This window comes from Loa loa (assembly GCF_000183805.2).
Source record: "Loa loa unplaced genomic scaffold supercont3.10, whole genome shotgun sequence".
NCBI lineage: Eukaryota > Metazoa > Nematoda > Chromadorea > Rhabditida > Onchocercidae > Loa > Loa loa.
The window spans coordinates 570,139-593,916 of NW_018108190.1; the positions used below are offsets into that span (position 1 = coordinate 570,139).

Genomic DNA, 23,778 nt, shown 5'->3' on the forward strand with positions numbered 1-23,778 from the left:
ATGCTGGCGGTGCTGACATACTACTTGGGAGGGACTTTTAAATCAGTTTTAGTTATTTTAGACTATGCAGTCCATATTTCTAGTCACCGACAAGTTGGAGTTTTCCTGGAAGCTTTGAAGTTTGTAGAATAGGAAATTCATTTTAAAAAAATTTATGAAATAAGAAATCCATTAAAAGGAAAATTTATATCACTTCAGAGTTGCACGCAAATTTATTCTTATAAAACAAATGGTCTACATCACAATTTAGAGTTTGAAAAATGTGCAATTTAAAAAAAATTGCTTAAACAAAAAATGTGCCGCTGGTTCTTTAAATCTGCATTTTACTAGTTCGTGACTTTTGGCCTTTGACCATTCGTGACTTTTGACCTTCAACCCTTTGTAACTTTTGACTCTTAGTTCTATGCTGCAGATATGCAGTGTCGTTAATGCATTTGCTCGAAACAAACCAGTCTTGTACCAGCATACTTTGCAAATTAGACAATTCATTCGTAAAATCACTTCATTGTTTATCTATCATTTGGAATCACCTGTCACTTGAATCTTTAAAAATGCGGTATAGGCACTTTTTTCAGATCGCATCTTTGGCCTTTTTATCGACGTTTTTGCATATGTCTGTAATTCATGAATCAACTCGTAGTGATTGGATAACAGTATTTTTTCTAGTGAGTCGTGGAACGTGCATTACAAATTTCAAAGCGCTTCAGTTCACTTCAGTTCATTACTGCACAACAGATTGTATTATTTGGTCAAGAGTTGACCAGATGAATTCGAGTCACTTCGCAAACTTTCTGATATCCTTTGCATCTTTTTTTGTCCAACCTACTTGTCCACATCACTGAGCATAACTCGAACTATAAGTTAAGTTAACTGAGTTTATACTTCTCATCATATACTGAGATATGTTGATGTCACCATGATTTTCTCTCCATTCTCCTATTCTTAAAATTTATCGATTGTTTTTTTGTCTAAACCAATTTCATCCCCTCACTGACTGAATTACGTAACTTCAGAAGATGCAGTAGACTTCCTATATCACGCAATACCAGCTTTGAGATGTAAAATGGTCAAATGTATACCTCAACATACAACCTGATATACGTAAGCAAGCGTTATCATTTTAAGCAGTCACTTAAATCATGATAATATGGGCAACCCTTTACTCCTCCGTTCAAATTTTTGAAACTTTTGGAACGTATGCCTATAAAACATTTCTAAGCATTTTTCAGAAATTTCTTTCAGTGATAAATTTATCAGAAATGCTTCAAATCCATTCTGTCTTATCTTTTCTTTATTATTCTCGCCTGCTTCGGTGAAGAAAAATCAAGCTTTCGTTTGTATTACACATACAAGTAGACAATTGCAAATATGCGGATATCCTTTCCATCTTTTTCGATCATATTTATCAGTTTCTGATACTGACATTGATCAGGTTTCATGTCCCGCCTTCAAAACCTGAATTTTAAGCTATTTGCTTAAAATATGAGATAGTGATGTTAAAATTTAGGAGGTTATAATCGCATCGAAAATAACTCAGTGAATTCCATCTGTCAAAATCATTTCTTTCATTTCGCCAATTACCAATTCATTATCGAAATAAGACGTTTCTTTGCACCAATGGCAATCCAGATGTATCAAAATCAAAATAACAAATGACAAATATACCAGAGTTGCGAAATGCGATATTCGACATCAATTCGGTGTTTATTTTAATTGAACTCGTTTAGAGTAAATGTTATTCGCAGTTTTCCGCTACACATTTTCGGTTTCTTTATTTAAGAATGACTAAATTTTTAAGTCTTTACATAATTTCCGCTTTAAAAGGGCTACAACATTTAAAAAGTGTTTAAAGCTTCTAGCTTCCAGTAGATTCGTCGTCGCTTTAATCTCTATTTCTAAGTACTTTCTCCTTCGGGAGATCGATCACCACTTGAATTTTTTTAAGAACTTTTGCGCAAAACGTTTAGAAAAACTTCCATTACGAATCTACAAGAAATTTATGTTCATGCAAATTTTGTATTTCAGTATACCATTTAAAAGCCCATCATGGTATGTGCGGTGTACTGTACACTGTTTTGCAATCATGGAACGATCGGTAAGAAACGTGAAGCGAATGTTGCGCGAGAATGTTACTCGCTTTCTAGAGCACGCTGACGGACGTGAAGTGACCATCACTGTAACGGCGCGACTTGTCAAGAAACGTCAGTTCGATCCATTTCTAGCGTTTCTTTCGTAAATGATGCAGTAATACATCTCACCTGTACAAGATAGAAAAAGTGGAACAAAACTGATATTTTGTGTCTTGGACCATATGACCCAAACAGAACATTGTGGATCCCATATTGTTCGGGTAATTAGCATTAAAAGAATTGAACTGTTTACTAATTTCATCCGATACGATGGATGACGTTATTATTTATCATTTCAACCTATTAGTGATTTTAGATCTTAGCAGCTTGGTGATTCTTGGCCTTGGTTCACTAGTGTCCTTGATGGCTTGGTATTTCTTGGTCCTGATTCATTAGTGTTGCTGGTTTTTGCCACCGTTCTTAGTACGTTCCGGTGGTGTTACATGTATGAAAAAAATCAAATTTGAACTGAAAATAGTTATCGTTTTGCATAACCTAATGTTTCCCTGAGTTTCAGAAAATGAAGGGCAAAAAAAGTTGGAAAAGGTTAAATTTTGCTTACCTTTCTAGAAATTTTACCGGTCAAAAGTCTTGACCTTTTGATTTAAGCGAAATATGCCAAATTCAATATTAATTTTTCTTCACACCGAACTTTTTCCCTAAATCTCAATAAATTTACTATTCTAACAGTCTATTCATTTCATTTAGGATGTAAAAGTTGAACATCCGCAGCGAAATCGTGCAAAATATTTGGATAGCACTTCGTCGCAAGCTTGCACGTCAATTAGTGCATACAACCAGAATAACAATTCCGCCATTGTGAGTACATTTGTAATTGGAAAAAATAAACAGCTGTAGAAGTTTTTAATAAGGCTTGGAGTCAAAGTGAATCTTTTACTTTGAAATGGAGTAAATTCAGTTTTGTTTCGTTTTAATTATTTCTTTTAGAAATGTCAATTTCAAAATTTCACCATCAAATGGCTAATAAATTACAGAATTCCTTTCGTAAGCTCCCATAGATACTTGATAATTCAATGCAGTTAACTATCAATAAATTGCTCAATTTCTGACGGAAAGTAACAAATGATTGTAGAACTCTCTCTATTATGATATATCTTCATCTGACTCTGATATGAATTGCAGGATTGGTATGGTAAAGGAAAGGACAGATATCATTATAGCAAAGAATAGGTTTTTACTATTCATGATAATATTGTAAAAGACAGAAAATGAAGTGCAAATAGAAATTTGGTTCAAAATATTAAAAAATTAATTACTTGCATATGTCAGTCAAAGCAATACTATATAAATGTATATTTTGCTAAATACATTTCACCCTAGCGCTTCTGTCACTTTATGGTTCAGTGACAAAATTCGCCAAATGAAGTCCACTTTACTATTTTTTTATTTGTTCCAACATCCTTCTGGCACATGCTATGTATGGTCATCATATTTTATTTTCAGTCACAAGGTATTAATTAGTGGTGTTTGAACTCTCTATGTCTTCCTATCATTACATTGTTGGAGAGTACTGTTTTCATGTAAATTTGACCAGTTGCGGAATCATTTCCACTTGACCATTTTTGCACAAATGACTCTTTTTCTGGTCACTTATAAATCTCAACTTTTATTATGTAACAATAAACAGCAAGCTATAAAAGTATGCTTTCTTGTCAATTATCAGCAAATATCAAACTTGACTGAATTTTCATCTTCACAACTTACCGTAGGCTTGTATTGCTATAGTTTTTTCACGACGATTTTTTGGAATAACAAATGGTGCGAAAACTTGTAGAATTACGATGTAACGAATAAATTTCATTTGTTTTGAGTAGAATATAAATCCTAACAATTTTCTTTTTCTCAATCCATGTTTTGGATGCTCATTTCGTGCATTCAATTCACTCTGCTTCCTTGTAACAAAATTTTCCTGAATTTTCTCGAGTCGTCGAAATGGTAAAACAAGACATGAAATGACAAATTAATAATAGCGTTTGCATAATGTGTCACATTTAGTAAGAACTTGAGAAAACCGGATATTTCAATGGACTGTATGATAAAAGCGATAATTTTTTTCTCTTTAGTGAAGTTGGAAGAAGTGAAAAATTCCGTCTTTTTTCTTTATTTGTTTATAGTATTTCAGTTTGGAGTTTTCGAGAATTGCAATCCAAAATAGAAGGATACCTCAAGTAGCTCCTTTCAAAAAGATTTTTCTCTTTTTCAATTTTATTAAAATCTGCTTTTACACATCTTTTAACCATTACTCATTTGCAGTCAATATTTCCATAATTCATGTATTTATCACTGAAAATTATAAATCACAAGCATTCATAAACTGCATAGTTTTTGATTGATTATCCGAAGAAATCCTCAACTCTTCTCTTCTTCTTCTACTTTCTTCATCAACAAAACCCTCAATAACCCTCCCTCTCTCAAATACCACTCACTCTTTTAACAAATTTGGACAAGTCAAAGAGAGGTGTTATATAATCCAGAAAATACTGTTATGGGTATTATTTAACATCAAGAAATTTCTCCATTTCCAAACTGCACAACCAAACCCATATTCAATTCTATCTCTAACCAATTTGGAAGTAACTGTCAGAACCTTCCTTTTCATTATTACTATTTTAATTCCCGCCTATTTAGACTAGTGCTATTTGTGAAATAGACGTTAACTTACTTTAAATGCTAAATATTTATCTTAATTTATCCTTATTTAGAGTCGTGATGATCAATAAAATTCAAGCGTATCTCCCAAAAGACTTTCTGAAAAGAATTTTCATCCCAGTCATCCTAATATTTCGTTTAGATTTGTATTGTTTAATTAAGTTTTTACCAGATGGTAACATTTTTACTAGGCTTATCTCCTTTTACATGTTTTTGTCTAGAACAAAAGGATTTACTAATGCTCTTTTTCAAATATATTCGTTTTCCCAAGGTCATATTTCTCATAAGTAATAAATAGTTCGATATATTTCACATTCTCTCTCTCTCTTTCTTTTGCTAATGGCTTCTGATATGGTTCATAATGTGAAATCTCTTTTGAATAAGTTTCTTTTTAAGTTCAACTTAATGAAAAATTCTAGCTTATTCAGATAAATCCAATTTTACCACGAAAAGTCAGAAACCAAAAATTATTCTGGAACTTTGGAGAAATCCAAATGAAGAGCAGATTTCTGATTTATGTTTCTTTTTATGAATACTTGTATACTTGGTCCAATTACAGCAACACCTTTTCGTGATGAACTAGTAACTATGACTTTGTGCAGGAGAATTTAAAATCGTTTTCTTCGATTTTTTAATTTCTTTCAGCTATGCAATCGTTTCCTGTGCAACTTGTTTTATTAGCAATTTGTATTAATTATTTTGATTTTAGATATTGCACATGTTCAAAACAATTTATTGATAAATGAAAATTTTCAGACAATTTATCTATTTTTCTGCCATGCTATGTAGTGCGTATGCAAATTTACTTTCTGTGAAGATCGACCCAACTAATAATTAAGCTGTTAGTATCTTGACACCTAATCACTAATAATTACACTGTTAGCACCTTGACTTTGATGAGTTAATCGTGGAATTTTGTTACCTATTAACCTTGTCTTAATTTTAACGAAAGATAAATTGACAGTTCATAAAGTTTTCATATGAGATAAAATGTTAAGTCTTTTTTAAGCATCTTACCCATATCTTTTATTTTTTGTAAATTAAGAAGAGATCGGCCCTTCTGCAAAAAGTCTGGCAGCTTTCTCTTTTATTTGTATGCCTTTTAATGGCAGCGTAGCAATGCGAGAATTGGCACAATCGTGCTATTAAACTTTTTCTAAATTATATTATTCATAGAAAAGAAACCCATAGACAGAGGAGCAAGACTGAAATGATGACAATTAAGGAGTTGGGGTGTGGGACTGGAATAGAGTATTGACAGACAAGAGATTACGTCATACTTTGGGAATGTCAACATCGTGTCAACTTCAAAAGAAGATTACATTGGTGCTTGTAGGCACTAATAAAATTCTCGTAAAAGAAACGGAAACAAGAAGCTGAAGTAATGCAGAATGTGTATTTTTAAAGTTCAAAAAAAGTTTGTGGACCGTAGCAAAGCAATAAGGATAAGAGACGAAGACATCATTGGCTAAATTTTGGTTTAATAGCTGGCGAGATGACACTTGCAAATTTAAAGAGGTAAAGTGGGACAGGGAAAAGAGAAAGCAATTAATGTTGAAATTAGAGATTTATCCAAGTCAAAGAACGTCTTCTGAACTCATGCAATGTATTGTACCATCATACTTCATGTTAAATTTTAATCAATTTTATATTTGGAACTTAGTTTTTTCATTCGAAATTTAATGACGACAATTTTCATAAAATAAAATGAATCGGAATGGTGAATACATATAACTCGAGTGAAAACAAAAAAAAAAAAATGATAAAAATAGGTTGAGAATGTTTGAATAAGTAGAGCTAAACCTATTTACTTTTCACCGTATGGCTAAGGAAAAATTACACCTGGATCATTGATTTTCACGAAGTTCAAATAGGTTTTGGAACTAGACGGATTAATTCATCTTGAACAAAAGAATCTGAAATCCTATTTCCATCTCAAAACTGATCTTCCCGTTTTTAAAGGAAAATTGAGCTTCATTCCACATCTCATTTCCTAAAAAAAAGATCTCTACATGTGGTATATTCAGAATGACTCTTTTCAACTTCTTTTTCTTTCGCTTTCTTTCTTTCCCAACTAACTTCAATTCCATCCCGAATAGGCTCAATACAAACACTTTATGGCAAACATTTAAGCATCAACATTACTATCACTTTCAAAATTTCTACAGAAACTTCATGATGATATTTCTGTTGTCAATAACTGGTGACACATGTGGGTTCATGTTCTACGACCAGCAAGGTATTCTTTAAGTACATACTCAAACAAATCCATACAATTACCATGAAATTTCACATTCGGTAAGTTGGGAATGTTGTTTTCGCGACAAATTCTTAAAAATATCCTTTTTGCAACATAGGTGCAGTATGAACAGTCATCGTCATAACAGTAAAAGTTACATCGTTTTCCAGCACATGAATTGAAATGAAGCACATCTTCCAGGAAGCATTGTTCCAAACAAGTTTCAATTTTGGGACATACCATTTCTGAAAACACAGTAAAAGGCGGCAGAGTGTATGAGCTTTATTACATGACTTAATGAAATTTACAGCGGTAATTAAATTCAAATTTAATGTTATCAGCCAAAATTTAGTTTCCTGAAAATGAATAAACTTTTTCCTGTTTTTGAAATTTCCGACATTTATTACTATACTTTTTATATACCATCCTTTGAACATCAATATTTTGTCTCTAATTCTTTTCACTGTTTTCGCATCACTGAAAAATTTTTCGGAATTCTGTACTTTCAGAATATTCTAAATTATTAGACGCAAATTTTGTCATGTACACATTTCATGCTGCCAGGGATTGATATAGTCATCTGACTTGGGAGTGATCTCAAAGAGACAGATGGCGTTTACATGGATGGGTTAACTTTCGTCAACTATTGCACATAATGATACACGTAATGAACTTTGAATTTGGCTCTCATTCAACCAAGGAATGGAACAATATTAGGAATTGCTTTTTATTTAAAATCGTTTGTTTTATTTGTTTAAAATAGTCATATAAATAGGATTTGATGGGAAATACCCAGCAAATTAGGCGCATCTCTAATTTAAGGAAGCGCTCTATTCAATAAGAAAATTAATAGTAGAATAGCTTCAAAATCAGAAAAGCATCAAGTATTGGTGATAAGGAACGGCATTGGTAGAAAAACTGAACAATGCTCAGCGATTAGATCACAAGGGCAAAATTTGAATATCCTATTCGTTAATTAATTAAATATCTACTAAAGCATTACTTGTTTTAATACCAGAGGTAATTTTAGATAGCTGATCTAAGGCATAGTTGCACTGCTCACATGCGGTACATGCATCACGACATTTTGTCATAATGCAAACAAAACTGAACTGATCAACCATAGTTGAAAACATTCCAACCGCGCTCATCGTGTGCATTGCTGCTTTGGTTTTTCTGAAAGCATAGATATATAAGGTTAATGTAATATTAATAATTTGTATAAGTGCATGCATTCATGGCTACTTGCATCATACGGAGATAGAATCATTTCAGGTTTGTTTTGCCTATCTTCATTTGCAGCTTATCAATTTAGCATCACATTTCATGCCCGATCTACTTTTAATTTTTATAAACATGATTTCCATTTTTAATTTTTAAATATCCAACTAGTTATCTCAATATCCTTTTTTTTTCTTTGAAAAGGATAACCTGAAGAGAAACATCGTTTGATAGTGCAACGAACAAGATTTCCACAAGAATTGGCGTCAGCTGACGAAAAACGTACGACGTCCCATAGTATGATAGAAAATGCCAGTTTTAGCATACCTGAAATATTCATTGATAAAATCACAGAAGCTTGATTAGAAATTGTTATTTGCAATCGTTGTTGTTTGACTAAATTTCAATTTAATGACGGAGTGAATATTCATCTTTTGATTTTCAATACTTATAGCAAGTTTACCAAACATATGTAGAGGCAAATCGTTTGGGTCTTTCGTACCTTCGCACCTTATCACTGACACTTACCTAAAAAACTTTAAATTTGATTATGTTTAAATGAAACAGATGCAAGGCTTAAAATTTAACACTTCATGTAAGGATCACAAAGGTATTTCAACTACAACGACAATGAATAACAATTTCTACGCAATTTCGATTTGCGCAATTTTGTCGTCAATGAATTAACGTATTTTCATGTTCAAATTTGTATTTTCTTTTCATCTTCTAATTTCAAACTTGAAAATTCTAATAATTTCCTTTCGCATATCAGTTTCGGTTTACAAATTCTTTCATTCTTTACATAACCTCAATCAATCCATTGTTAATGAAGCATCGGTAATTTAAGCAGGAGTGTTTAGTGATTGAGGTCATATGTTCTTTGCAGGTCAGAAGAAAGGGTGTCTACATTGTCTATTTATTTAAGCAGAGGGTAGCAGCAATTAGTTAATTAAAATTCTTATCATGATTTAAAGTTCTAAAAGAAATTAAACTTCTGAAAAATGTATTTCTCGTCCTAAGACTAAAATAACCAATATTAACCAAATATTACTATGATCTGTGAGATCAAAATTATAGCGAGTGATTTATCCATGTAATCTTTCAGAAGTGCTCGTTCTTCAAACATTTGCAACTTAAAACAAAATTGATTTCTACTTTAAAAAATGATTAAAGCGACATATTACTAATGAAATAATTTTACCAACTCTCATTTTTTAACTGACCACTTTTCTGAAACATTTAATTAGTCACTTTTCTGACACAATAAATAAACAGAAATTCAATTTGAATTCAATATCCATATGGATTTTTAAGTCCAAAGAAGGGTAAAACCACCAAACAGTTTCACTAAATCTTAAATAAAATATTACTTTCTCTACGGCTTTCAAGAGAAAAATGATGTCGCAACATATTCAAATAAAAGAGATTGATCATAAAGTAGGAAACTATTCCGTATTGAATTAACTTTTAAAAACGGAAGTATCAAATCTATTATATCTTTTAGCGATAACACAAAGAGTAAGAGAATATGAACAAAAAAAATCAGATTTGATTCAAGAAGTATCACATTTATCAAGAATGAGATGATGGCAATGATAATGATGATTATAATCTTGGTTGTAATGCAAATTAACACAGTTATTTATGATAATAGTGATAACAACTTCTGTTCAGAAAAGGCAGAAGCGAAAGGCGATGAAGACATGTTCTGTTAACATTCAAAAAGAGTAACTGGTGTAAAAGCTTTTCAAATGTTGTTAGTTTCAACCTCGAAATTAAAACATGATTTTTGAGCGAACGACACGATACGGTAACCTCCCACAAGTACTTTCACAACATGAAAATTTTACAACATAACGAACTTCATGTACTCACCTTCGATTGGTTCAGAATTATTCAACAACAAATGTTGAATTATCACTGAAACAAAGTCTACAAAAGTACAAATACCATTTTAAAAGAGAAAAGATTAAATACATTGTTGTTGTTGTTGTTATTATTGTCGTCGTCGTCGTCATTGCCGTCGTCGTCGTCGTCGTCGTCGTTCATACCACATCAACAAGAAGTTTTGTTCGATAACTTATTTCCTTATTTACACATTATCATACTTACCTTGCTTGTCAAATAATGTTGATTTCGTAAATTTAAAAATTCCATAGAAAGTTGCAGTTTACTGAAACTTTTGTCATAGTAATTCATCAATTTCATTTTCATACTTCAAATATTGGATACATTTGATATTCTCTACAGCTGGCTAGTCTTTACAATTAATTTCAATACGATTCATTTAGCTAGTAAAGATTTGATGAAAGAAAATTTGCATGAATAAAATATGAAATGTTGAAGTGATCAAGATTAGCGTGAATACCTTTCATTAGGATGAGGTTTCATATCTTTGCATTAGTGCAATTGAGGACAATTGGTCTTTTCCTCTCAAAACGATAGACATTTAACTTGTTCCATCTTCAAATCAACCTAGTGTTTCATTTGATTGCTTTGAAGAAAAGTTGATTTTCAAGGGGTTTACGCTGATGTTTCATGTTTTGCTCCAGTTTAATCAACTTTTCCCATCTGTCTCTTATACAGATATCAAGTTTCGCTGTCATAAATGATGACTGAATGAATGGTTGAATGATTGGAACGAAATTTAAAATTGAGATATGTAACGGCGGCTTCTTTCTTATGATGAAACATTTTCTCATTTTCAAGTAAGCATTTCTATTGAAAACTTTTATTTCTCTCAGATCGATTGAGAAGCATACCAAAAGGATTTTGTTTCAGAGCACAATCTGACCATGTGAGATATCATTTCTCATTTCAACTTCTTTGAACAGACTTAACAATTTAAAGCTTTTTGCGGTAAAGTATAAATTATATGCAAAGTGGGAATGAAATCCGATCTTACTCTTGAATTTCTATCCAAATCTGAAATAGCATTAAAAAATTGTATAATCAGAAAGAAAAAAGTGGGGGAATAGAAAAATGAGGCGGAAATTACCTTGGTTAATTAATCACCTTGCTTATTTTAGCAGCACAAAAGTAGTAAGTTGGTCGATATTGCCATAATCTGTGATTAAAAATATCTGCTAGCCAATAATTAGCATAATTCATCACTTTTGTCACTAACACCTATCTATCGATCAGCTCGAAATGTTTCGAACGTTTTCTCTTCCCTTCTTGCTTCTCATTTTTTTCTGCTAAACCTTTGAAGTGAACATAATCTTTTAGTGTATTCCAGTACTATTCAGCATACTATTTCTAATTCATTTCCATTCCACTCACAGTCTCGATTACCTCTTATAGGGCAGTAATAGTTCTAATGCGATACCACAAAAATAATTTGCGCTATGCGTCGTTTGTCAAAAAATGCGCAAACCGACTTCATCTTTTCCTCACTTTATTCTATTTGGATTCGTTGCTTATACTTGTCTTGAATAGACAGGTTATGAGCTCAAAGCGTGCTAATTACATCCTACCTGAGTACGAATTACTTCGAAAGGAAAATTTTAAAATTTATTAAAATACAAAGTATATGAAAATATGCAAAATACACGGTTGAGGTGGTCAAAGATACATGAAGACAAAAAATAAAGTTTGACAAACTTTGGTCACTAAAGGTCAAATTAATAGTTTCACTTCTTCCGCTAGTCTTCCAAGTCTTCCAAGTTTGAAAAATGGACGATCAAAACAGTCCGAAAGAAGTGCCACTGTCTTTGTGACACTTCGATATTTTCTGAATTTGTTTTATCAGATTATGGTTTTTGAATTGTTTAATTTGATCTCATTCTTTGATAAATAATAATAATCCATGACTATGTGAGCAATACATTCAGCAAGACATTATCACAGCAAAAAATTAAGATTCATAAAACCAAAAAAAAGTAATAATAATAGAAAGGAAACGAAGAGATTAGTGTCATCTTGAAGGACGAGAAAACTTGAGTTTAACTGTAATTTTAAATTTATTGCTCTTCATCAGTGCTACTTCAACTAACATTCATATGAGAGAAGCAAAATGAATCAAACGGTCCGTTTTGGCGAAATCAACAGCTGACTCTCTCCACTGCTCTAAAATTTTACTTTTTATTTTTGCTAATTCCTACTTCAACTAACCTTGTAAACTTCCAAGAACTATTTCGACATCTTTTTACTTGACAAAAATTAAAGGCAGGAATTAATTAGAAAAGTGTTGGTTGTATTGAAATTAATATATAGTAATCACAGAAACTAAAAAAAACATCTTGAGCAAATTATAAAATTTAAACTTTGACAGGGATAGTGGTAAGTGATTTCAAATCAGCTCTTTCATTGTTACTACCAAATGAATGACCGCGATTGTCGTGACGCTTGTCGAACTCCTTCTATTCATCGATCCTTAAACGAATGGTAATTTGGAGTCATTTTCAAAATAATTCCAAAAAAGCGCAGAAATGTATTTAACTCCCTAGCTTTGCTTGTAAGACTCATTTTTCTTTTAATTTGCTAGCATAGTAATGATTGATGATAACTAAGGAATGACATATTTCTATTTCATAAAAAATTGCGCATAAAAATAGAAAATGTCATTATGAAATTGTTTTTTTGCAAGAAGTCGAGAGTTTGGCCAAATTATTTAATTGCTCTTTACCTATCACTCCTTTCACACCTTTAATTGAAAGTGCTAATTTCTCCCCAAATTTTAGCTTTAAATTACCTAAAGCAAAGTAAACAGTAAAAAAAGTGATGTGCAAAGCAAGCATTCTAAAATGCTTCATGTCTGTGGAAAATAATGTTATTGTTTGCCAATTCAGAAACATTAGCCATCGGTGAGTTTAGTTCCACATAGACTAAGTTCGCTTGAAACGCTACACGCGTAACTGCTTTTGATGCTTACTAGAGCATTGGAATAACTTATTTATTTGTTTCAACCTAATAGGTAAGGCCTAAAAACTACAACATAATAATGCCATCAAAATTAGTTTATGGCCAAACCTTTCATGTTTCAACGTTTTCGACCTTAGAGTAAATTGAAGTAGGCCGAATGGAATTGTGAACATTTCAAAAAAAGAGAAAGGACTTGTTCTATGAATCAGATAAGAGAAGAAGAGATATTTCAAATGTGAAGAGGCTATTTACTGTTAACCATTGTCCGAGAATAATGAAATATAGATTTATCGGACCGAATGATCTAATAGATTGGGAGGGTCTAAAAAATCTTTTAAATCTGTCAGGAAGAAAAATTAATCGAAAGTTTTACAAAGTGCTAATTGAAAATTATCAAAGTTGGAAGTGAAAGTATAAATAATCACTTTGCTATTAATAATCAAATTAATCAAATCATAAAATTAATCACTTCGTCAAAAATTTTGAAGAATTATTTTGCCTCAAAAAAGAAAACTTCTTAATCTTTTGATTTTAAAGGACTGGGTTTAAGGAAGATGTATGCATTAATAAATTTCTTCAAAATTATCAAATATGCATTCAGCTACCGGCTTTTTGCCCTTGTGCATAAAATTTTTTTGGATCATGCTGAATCCAAATCTTAGAATTTCGATTACACAGATTACCGCCACACAAGCAGTAGTGACCGTCCAACTGAAAGTTACCACCTCGACCGCGCAATGTGATGGACCGTTCGAAACATCGCACTTCACCGTCGAAAAGCCCAACTGAGCAGCCTTGTGCAAGTGCTGTAATGCAGAAAGATTTTCGAAGTATGGAATCATACATAAAGCTGGTAAACTGACTTTAATGCAAAGAGTCAAACGTTTATTGGTTTGTTAACTTTCAGCAACAATAATTTAAATTTTATATCTCTAAATAATCCTAGAGATACCCAACTTGGAGCTAGTGTCATCAGTTAGCAACAGGCATCTTTTAGTTTACAATGTTCGATGTAAAATATTTTCATTTATTGTAAGAAAGCACCTTCTGTGAATTTAGGACATATTTTGAAAAAAAAAAACCATTTCCATTATCCATACTACGATAGTGTTCAAAACTGAGGTCGTTAGAAGAACAAGTGAAGAAGAATTGTCAGCGATGTTTGAAAAACAAATTAATTAAATAGTATTAATAAGAAGGAACAATGTACCGAAAGGCTGCTTTGTTCCATCTACCGTATTGATTCCGCTAATTTGAAAAATATAACATAAACCGTTGCAAGTTAGATTTTGTGGATTTTCACAAGGGTGATCATCGATTAATGCGCCACTTTGAGAGTTCGTCACTCGATAATTCACAAATTTATTCCAATGCTACAATATTTCAATACTAATAATGCTTTTAGCAATTAATTTCAAGAAATTTCTTTGAATTTGTAAACAGTTTACAAATACAAATTTAAAAAGAAAAAAATTGTAGAAAATTTTACAGTAACAGCGTGTTTTGTAGCGCATGACATACAAATGATGGAAGCAGAAATTAGAATTGAAAAAGATGGTAATAGCCAAATAGAAGTTAATGCCAATATTACTGTATTCATTCCTGCCAATGGAAATTCTGAACTAGGATACGGTCTATTCTGCAACGCGTATCTAAATGATTCACATCATCGCATCACATGCAATTCAAGATAGTCATTTAAGTAAGGAATGAGAAAGAACACTTAAATCAGAAAATGCAATGAAATAAAGGAAAGAATTTTTAAATTTGTAATTGTATTCAAAAGTAATGCTGACTATATGGACATAGTCCAAAAATAATTACAAATTCAAAAGTAGGAAATCAAAAATTTGCAATACTTCCCGAACATTTCAAAGAAGAGAGTAAACTTTTTGTTGATTGCATCAGTAAATTATTTGGTTAAGTACTTTTAAGTGGGAAATTTGAAATGGAAAAAAAATATTTCGATGCAGTTAACCTGCTCTGCATAAAGTGCTTAGGCTTTCCTCAAACATTTCAAACGAGAATGAATTTCTCTTCGTTATTGCGCAGTTACATTCTAATGATTATTGACGAAATCCATTTAATTTTGAACTTCCGATTAACTTCTTTCAGCGGCCTTTTTTCAAAGAAAATTGATCGTTGAAATTGTTTTGGATAAAAGAAATTAAATTGAATTTAACGAAAGATTCAATGAAGTTTAAATTGCAAAGATGTGATAAGAAATCAATTACTACTAATTATATTATTGTTTGAGAGTAGCTTTGAATCATAATAATTGCAAATAAAATAGTTCTTGCTAACATTCCGATTAATAAAAGCAGATTTTATAGAGTTAAGTCTGCTTTTTCGAATCGTTGATTATTAGTACAATTATTAGCTTCGCGTTATTGATGAGGTGACCTTCATAACCAGATACGTTTCATTTTGAGATAGGCTCGGGATTAGATGACAATCTGCCTCAATTGTCTGCAGTTTCATTGGATTGCCTATCGGTAACCGATAAGCAATACTGCTTAACTTCACTTTCTCAGGATCAAATTTTCGAAACTGAAGAACAGACTGAAGGAAATTGATTAATTTCTTGCGAAAAAAAAAATTAATAAAAATGAAAAATTTAAGAAACATTTGTGTAGTGAATTGTTCTTGTTTTTTTTTAAAAGCTAAGATTAATAAATTTTCGAGAAATTAAAAGAGAAATGTTAGCCATGGTGAGAGATGAAAAGATAAAGAATGGAATTAAAAACAAAAAGATAAAAACAATTTTGAATAAAATTAAAAGAATAGTATCGATCTCTTCAATCATAACAACAGCAGAAGGAGTAAAAAAAAAGAAAAAAGAAAATGGTGCAGTTAATGTATTCATCGAAATGTCCGGCAACGAGCAGAGACCGTCATCAAAAAGATCCACGGCGCTGATAATACCCTGAGCCGAACCGATGGAAAGTGGCAGTTAGATCTGCATATCTATCGTCTTTTAAATGTACATTTCGGGACACCGGTCATATCGCTTCATTGCTTTCTACAGCAATTTACAATTAATACTACTAAATTATTGGTGCTGACGTCAGTTCTCTATATTTCTATCAAAATTTCATTTTTCATTTCGTGTTAAAACTCACATAGAAAACATTTGGGTGAATAAGAGTCTTCTGCTTTGGATGAACCCAGCTAAATGAGTCTTTTTCCTTTTTCCCAATGAGAAGCCAGAAAAAGATGATTCATTTCATAAATGAGATATGAAATTAGTTCCATTCGAAGAGCTATTCATATTACACATTGGTATATTTATGTACACCATTGATAAAAAATAATTTTATTGGCATTAATAAATATTAAAAGAAAGGATAAGCCTATGAAAGGCCGACCTCTGATCCTTAGGCTTTATTCATTGCTATTCACCGGGCATTTTTTACAAATGATATTTTGATGCTCTCAATATACTCTAATATTTAACCGTAAGGAATTATCCAGTGATTAACAAAAACAAAACAAAAGACAGTGAGACATTTTATTTAATGAGTAAAGGAAATGAGAAGTAATGGAGCAAGGAAAAGAAGGCAAAACTAATTAGTTTTGGAGACTCTCAGTCTTATATCAAAAAAGCCTATTTCTACTCTTCAGATATATTTAGCACTAACCAAATTTTGAAGTAAATGTGGCTTCATCTCAAGATAGATTCTATGACATTGAATTATTTGAAGGACGAACTGGAATTAATTGGGAGTACTTTTCACACAAATGACCGCATTGTTAATTGAGATATGACATGAATAAAAAATATTTAGTTATTAATATCAGCCTGGTGACAGCAACAGTCAGTGGAAAAGTTCGTCCCACATGGCTAATCCCTTACTGAGGACTCTTTTCTGTTCTCTAACGATGAGTCTAAGGAAGAGACATAGGCTGTTTCACAGTGAGAACACCCTGTTGTGGAAAATGTGTTCGGTCGTTGGTTCAAGAATTCCTGAATGACGAACGGAAAACGAGAGGAGTGAGGGGTGGGGGGGGAGGGGGGGGAGGGTGTGGGGAAGTGGAAGATCGCAGTAACTGACCGTGCTGATTAAGCCAAATTCTGTAGAGAGGTAGTGGGTTAAGATATAATCAGTTTTCCCGTGGTGTAGGTTGACACAGGAGAATAGCATCATAGGGAAGCAAAAGACACTGATAAGGTTTGCGGGCTATCTCCTCTTTCATTCTCTTTTAAAGAAGGAAGTTTACAAATAGTTTTCAGGATTGTTGGATATTTATGTGAGGTTTTTTGGCTTCTTAACAAAATTGTCACCATTATTTGTTCTAAAGTATGAACAGATTGGGCATCGCTAATGCATTCATCCAAATAGGAAATGTAAAGAATCAGTCAACTTCCATTCATATTTTCAGTGTATGCTATGCATCATAGTTGAACGATGTTGTTGGTACGTGCTGCTCGATGTTCGAGAATTTTGCTGCCGATAGGGAAGCTTGCATCTTTGTGTCATACACCTTCAATCTTGCCGTCTAATGGTATTGTGAGAACAAAGTGGTTGTGGGGAAAGGTTAGTGTTTCTGTAAGATCCAGTTGATATTCGGATCTTTTTGTTAATATTTGGAAACAGTTTTAAAGAATAATTGCCTCTTTCAGGATGCAGAAGGTCCAGAAATAGCTGTTGGCGCGAAAAGTGGAGCAGACGATGACCCGATTACAAATACGACGGATAAACCATATCTTGGTGAACCGGATGACCCACCATTACAGATGTACGAAAATTGTACAGAATTTAGTAAAAAACTTTTTCGCAGCTTTGTTTTTGTGTATTTTTAATTTTTTCAAGATTAGCCAGAATCGTCACGGTTGGCAGAATTATTTTTATTATTTAATTGTAAGACTTCATCTGAAAAAGAAAACTGGCAAATTATGCGTGTTTTGTACATATTAATTTTTAATATTTATTGCTTAAGTAGTCATGCCTACTGTCGAATTCATACCGTCGTGTTGCACATTTAACTGCCAACTATTGTTTTTATTAATTCCGCTGTAGGTGGTATTATCGAGAAGCACCACCTCAAAGCACTACACGATTGGAAAACTTGATGCTTACCTTAACAAGTTCTTTGCTGTGGGGCTGGTTTGTATATCATTTATATTACAATTACGGAGAACTTATCGTTAGTTTCTTCTTTCGCTTTTATATAAGTTTCATATCATGAGTTATTTAGAACCTCTTTTGAAACCATCGCTGTTTCTAAGTAATATTTCCTGGGGAAAATTGGTTCAGAATGATCACACAAAGTCAGTTGAGAGTCATACCTAGCTTCTTTTTCATTGTTCCTTCATGCTGGAAGTTGAAGTCATCTTCTTAGTTCTTTTCAATAAAATAACAAAAAAAAGAAAAAATGATGCTAGTCTTGAATGTGCTGTTCAAAAGTGGTCAGGAGAGATGGTGAGATTCACAAATCAAATTTGAAACATTTGAGATGTGTGATCTTTAAGCCTACTAGAAACAGTTTCGAAACCTCTTCACTTTAAAACCCATTAAAGCTAAACTTTATTACAAAATGTATGCGTACCATGTTGTAGGGTGAATATTATATTCCTGCTCCAGAAGAATTTTCGGATGAAGAACTTGGAATCCCACCGGACGATGCACCGGACCCAGAGTACTGGGGTGATCATCCATTGTCTAGAGGCATGTAATTAATGTTATATTGTAAAAAATGCTTTTTTGCGCATTTTACTCGTAATTCAAGATTTCCCTTGATAGGTTTTTAAAGTAAGTGTTTGATTGCTCTCATTACAGAACCACTAAGCAGTATGTAGCCCTTATTTCTGTTTAGTAAAATTTATCTTCTTAGTTTAAACTGTGTGTAGCCCTTATTTCTATTTAATAAAATTTATCACCTTAGTTTTGTGTTGTATTATCAAACATATATAAGGAATTGCATTGCCTACTCGTACACTGGCGTCGTTTAGGTTTGTAGAAATTACATGTGATGTTTTTTTGCCTAATAGACTTCAGCGTTCATTGTTCTGCAGATGAAAAATTGGGTTACACGTGAATATATTGTTTTAAGCTTGGATATAATATCAAACTAAATAAGGATCAGTTGGTTTTTTGGTGTTTGGTTTGACCAATTAATTGACTGGTGTAGTTTCATGGGTTTTGCCAGAGACAACGTTGAAATTTATGGGTGGAAACTGAAAGCGTTTAGTAAGCAAATTAACTTGAAATGGAGGCTTTGGTTACTGCTACATTTTCTGATGTCTGGTTCGATCTGGGGAAAAATATCATGGCTTTCGAAATGCGTTGTTCAACTACTTCAGTGTTAAACTGTTTAATCATTTTCCAAACATGAAGTCATTGCTCATAGCTGTTGGTTCTACCAATTTTTAATGTCAGTGCTTTTTCTTTGTAGCTTTCCGTTATTACCATTACAATCTAAGATGCAATGGGATATGGAAGAATGCGCTTGAAAATGATTCTTCCTTTTTTACGTCTTTTTGATGGGTAATAAAATTTCCGCAAATTGCACATTGAAACTTGATTTAAAAATTATATTGCTTCATGAGGCTCTATTTTTTTCCAGCACTTTATGTTACTCTCATTCCAATTTCAAAGCATGCTCTGATTTGTATAAACGATCGAGATCCACCAGCGAAAATGTGCTCCAAATCATTTTTTCCATTCAATTGACAATAATTTTAATATTACGATCTAATTGTGGACTATTCGACTTATATTTAGCTAAAATTCAACTTCATCTTATTAAGAAATATTAAACTTTTGGAGTTCAAGTTTCAGCTTCATTGGAAGAATATTTATCTCTTAAATAGTTTGGATGGCTGAACTGCAGACTTAAAAGAAATAAAGAAAATGGTTAAAAAGGTATGTTGGCTCTTTGGTATTATAAATGGTGAACTCGTCACCTGGTAAAATAGTATCTCGATGCGCAACATATCGAATAAAGGATAAAATCAATGAATTTAAATGATAATTCCCTGCAATTAAAAGGGGTAATTACGACAGTTACAATGAATTACGTTCTAAATCTACATTGTAGTTGTTTATTTTGTTCACGATACTTTCCATGCCTTTTTTTCCGAGCATTCTTCAGCAAATGATTTGTTATAAAATTTAGCAACATTAATTTATCGCTCACCTCAGCACAGTTTATAGTCAAAACTTCTCTTATAGCAAACGGGTTCCACTTGACCTACTGATTTGTCATTTATAACACCTCGAATAACCCGCCAGTAAATTAAATCACCACTCATTAATTAGTTAATTTATGCTATTTGGGTCCAAAACGAACTGATTTCTGTAATTTTCAATCTCTTTATGATGGTCAATCTTTGACCTTCTTGACCGTCTTATCTCAGCTTTTGCTTTACCCCGTTTTAGCGTAAATGTATCAACATTTAATTAATCATATTACAGCATACATCAATATTTGACCCTTGCATCATTTATGAATAAGCGTTCATTTCTCGACTGAAGCGACGAAAGTTCTGGGTACCGTCAAGGGTGAACATCTGGTTGCTTTAAATAATCGAATATGAATTGGTGAAAGTTAATTTCTAGTTCATCCACTCTAGTCAAAACTGAATGGATTTCAGGTCAGTGAATCGAAAATAATAAAGTTTCAAAATGTAGTTGCCCAGCAAGTTTCATGTTGAATTTTTGATTACATGATGAGGTATGCTTTTTTTTGCTTTATTGGCGAGAATTAGATATTTAAATATGGGAAAGTGGATCAGTTTCGTTATCAAATTGATAGTGATTACTTTTCAACGGTTAATATTTTTAATTCCAAATTGCAGTTCTAAATTCCCTATTAAGGAAAGAGATTAATTAATTGTTGAATGATGGACGAATGGTTTGAATAACACTTCAATAATTCAGCAAATCAAATGAAATCAGGTTCCTTCCCATCCATCATCTGTTTCCGTTCCAAGCAAATTTTCTAATTTTGTCAGCAATTTCAAGTTTCGCCTCTTATTGCTGATGAAATGAGGGATATATAAAAATATATGAGAGGATTTTAAATTCCTGCACTTCAATAGAAGACGACGTCCTCTCAGGCTACTTACTAATTTGAGGAGGCATCAATCTGTTTACAATCCCTTTATGCATAGCAGCACTTCAAATAATTTTGACCGAATTCCGAGCTGAGCTTTCATTGTTACGAAAGGACGCTCTATTTTCAATTTCCCTTATCTGTATAGTTTATAGCCGTAAATAGGCACTATCATATCAATATCATTCATGTACATCTTCATCTCTCTATCCATTCAAACGAATGTAATTCGTTTCTATTGAGAAGGAAAGAGGAAGCGGAATAATGAATGTATTGCACCATTGTATAGGTAGGTAGTCTCTTTCATTCATCCTACTAATTTACGTAGATCACTCTTTCATAGACGGAAGATGTATTTCTTCTTTTACATCTTAACTATTGATAACAATGACAGAAATCAATATTTCTTATACAAAAGATTTGGATTAAAAGATCAAATGTTAATGAATGAAAAAGAATGATCATTGATAATTGCAATGAGAATCATTGATCAGCTTTCTGCGACATAATACATCTAAAAAGAAATCTTTTAAATTATGCAACAAAGTTGTGATCTGAGTAAGTGTCACCTGAACAAGCATTCCATTCTTTTGTGAACATCAATTATTCAAGCTATCATTTCTTGGTAATCACCAATTTGTATCTCCCTATGGTATCATTGAAGATTTTAATGAAATGGTCAAATTTACTGGAATTAATGATTGGTAAAATCTTTATTCGATATATCCTGATCCAAATATTTCCATAACAAATTATTCTCCAGAACTTCCCTATTAATTTCAAACGACATCCGCATTTCTTTTACTTTTACTTTCTCCATCATTTGGAAGGAGGGAAACTTACAGTATTATCCATTCACTCTTCTGTGACCCATTTCCTGCTTTGAGACATAATTATATCCCCTGCTACATTTTTTCGTACCAAAAACTTTACTATACGATATCAACATTTTCCTTACAACGACAAGGACTCATATGAAAAGTTGTCATAATTATTTCTGAACAATTTTCCTGTTCTTAGCGCAGTGAATAAGCAAAACTTGATTGTGATAATGAACTTTTTCGATGGGAAATGACATTGTTGATGTTGAAAATTCTCTTGCTTTTGCAATATTTTCACTTTGGAGATGTTTTTTAAAACACATATCAAACTGTTTGAATCTTAATGTTAAACTGTTTTGAATCTTTAATATCAACAATGGTAACAATAAATAGGATAGAATAAGACTGTCAACCATGCATAAGTGCACACATACACACACACACACGTACACACACACACACACACACACACACACACATATGTGCCAAATTTCATTGCTTCTGAATAAAAAAGTTTTAGGAAGAGTTTCTTCATTTACAGAACTTTTGACAGTAAAGCTCAATCTTTTGACGTTAGTGATGTTAGACAGAACTGATATTCTTTTATATATTCATTAGGATGGTCATTTTCTCTGACTTCTATCGGAAACATTATGGTTGAAATGGTTTGAGCATAACAAAGCCATAACTTAACATTTCTGTTGTGACAGCACTCTGAGTCATAACAAGAAATTAACATGAATATGAAGTGACTATTACTTGAATTTCTTGAATATTTAAAATGTAATCAGATCTTTTTTGAACCAAAAATAACCAACAATGATTTTAGCAATGCGCATTTGTTCACTGCCTTGTTTCCGCCAAAATCGCAGTGATGTACCATGAGATGTAAGTCTTTGAGATTGGAATGTCTCGAATATTCGTACGCTTACACCAACTGAAAGGGATAATATTACATTTCTGAAGAGAAGATCATGGAAAGAAAGCATTCATGAAAATTAATAAATAATGTCTCAATGAGAGTGAGAAAAGTTCATGATAATTCCGTTGGGAGCATGTTACATCCAGTTAGATTCTTTTATCGAATGCGGGAGAAGTCTCCGAGAGAAGAAAATCTCTTAGAAGGACAAAAGCTAGAAAGAAATATAGTTGATTTTTTGGGCGAAAATTTCAAAAGATCAAAGCAGGATAAAAGGAGGAATTAACGTTCATTTTAAATTCGTAGAGAATTCATATGCAAATCAATGAAAAAAAAACTTTTGTGGCCTTTATTATTCCTAAAATGAAGTCCTCCTGCAATAATTTGATCCGTTAAATTCACCACTGGGGATGCCAAATAACGGATTTTCGGGCACAACACTTGTGATAACTTTGTGCCTCTTCAAAAGCTACGGTACGGCTTCTCAAAGAAGTTTCGATTATTTTATTAATCCGCGAGATACATAGTGTTGTTAGAAATGCCGGTATGTTAACCTTTGGCTTTTGAAAGACAAGATTGCACCAAAGATTCAGACGGATTTGTAATTAGAGGTTTGAGAGTTCTGCACCAAAGGTTGGAATATTTGATGTTTAGACATCAAGCTGGTATAACGGATTGTGGTCTAAATGAACGAGAAATAAAAGGAAGGGCAAAGTTCTTACAAGTTTCAGTAATTTAAGAAAATTATTTGTTGAAAGTTGCTAAATTATAAGAAAATAAATAGTTGAGTTTTTCAGTATAAATTTGCTCCTTTGAGAGTTTAATCTTATGGCTAATCACGATGTTCTGATTCGTAAT

The 23,778-nt window shown here is 32.4% G+C and overlaps 5 protein-coding genes across 5 annotated transcripts; 2 read left to right on the forward strand and 3 right to left on the reverse strand.

Annotated features, from left to right (window-relative positions):
* Window positions 1–2,083: 2,083 nt before the first annotated feature.
* LOAG_02170 (hypothetical protein) lies at window positions 2,084–2,525 on the forward strand (the record flags this gene model as incomplete). Its single annotated transcript, XM_003137708.1, has 2 exons — window positions 2,084–2,201; window positions 2,446–2,525. 2 exons carry the CDS (start codon window positions 2,084–2,086, stop codon window positions 2,523–2,525), a joined length of 198 nt encoding a protein of 65 aa, XP_003137756.1.
* A 4,492-nt stretch (window positions 2,526–7,017) lies between these two features.
* Window positions 7,018–7,281, reverse strand: LOAG_02171 (hypothetical protein; the record flags this gene model as incomplete). Its single annotated transcript, XM_003137709.2, has 1 exon — window positions 7,018–7,281. The coding sequence occupies one exon, from the start codon at window positions 7,279–7,281 to the stop codon at window positions 7,018–7,020; it is 264 nt and encodes an 87-aa protein (XP_003137757.2).
* Window positions 7,282–8,018: 737 nt separating this feature from the next.
* On the reverse strand, window positions 8,019–10,308 carry LOAG_02172 (hypothetical protein; the record flags this gene model as incomplete). Its single annotated transcript, XM_003137710.1, has 5 exons — window positions 8,019–8,214; window positions 8,542–8,586; window positions 8,762–8,787; window positions 9,311–9,391; window positions 10,237–10,308. 5 exons carry the CDS (start codon window positions 10,306–10,308, stop codon window positions 8,019–8,021), a joined length of 420 nt encoding a protein of 139 aa, XP_003137758.1.
* A 3,411-nt stretch (window positions 10,309–13,719) lies between these two features.
* On the reverse strand, window positions 13,720–13,968 carry LOAG_02173 (hypothetical protein; the record flags this gene model as incomplete). Its single annotated transcript, XM_003137711.2, has 1 exon — window positions 13,720–13,968. One exon carries the CDS (start codon window positions 13,966–13,968, stop codon window positions 13,720–13,722), a length of 249 nt encoding a protein of 82 aa, XP_003137759.2.
* A 3,525-nt stretch (window positions 13,969–17,493) lies between these two features.
* On the forward strand, window positions 17,494–19,004 carry LOAG_02174 (hypothetical protein). The gene is made up of 4 exons (XM_003137712.2): window positions 17,494–17,660; window positions 17,747–17,862; window positions 18,144–18,270; window positions 18,683–19,004. Exons 1-4 carry the CDS (start codon window positions 17,532–17,534, stop codon window positions 18,797–18,799), a joined length of 489 nt encoding a protein of 162 aa, XP_003137760.1. The 5' UTR covers window positions 17,494–17,531; the 3' UTR covers window positions 18,800–19,004.
* Window positions 19,005–23,778: the final 4,774 nt, after the last annotated feature.

Bases quoted from the DNA above. Each gene is read 5' to 3' on its own strand.
- LOAG_02174 (XM_003137712.2), top strand. From the start codon at position 17,532: ATGTTGTTGGTACGTGCTGCTCGATGTTCGAGAATTTTGCTGCCGATA. The intron at 17,863-18,143 runs GTACGAAAATTG...ATTCCGCTGTAG, and splicing joins GATGACCCACCATTACAGAT to GTGGTATTATCGAGAAGCAC. The intron at 18,271-18,682 runs GTTAGTTTCTTC...ACCATGTTGTAG, and splicing joins ACAATTACGGAGAACTTATC to GGTGAATATTATATTCCTGC.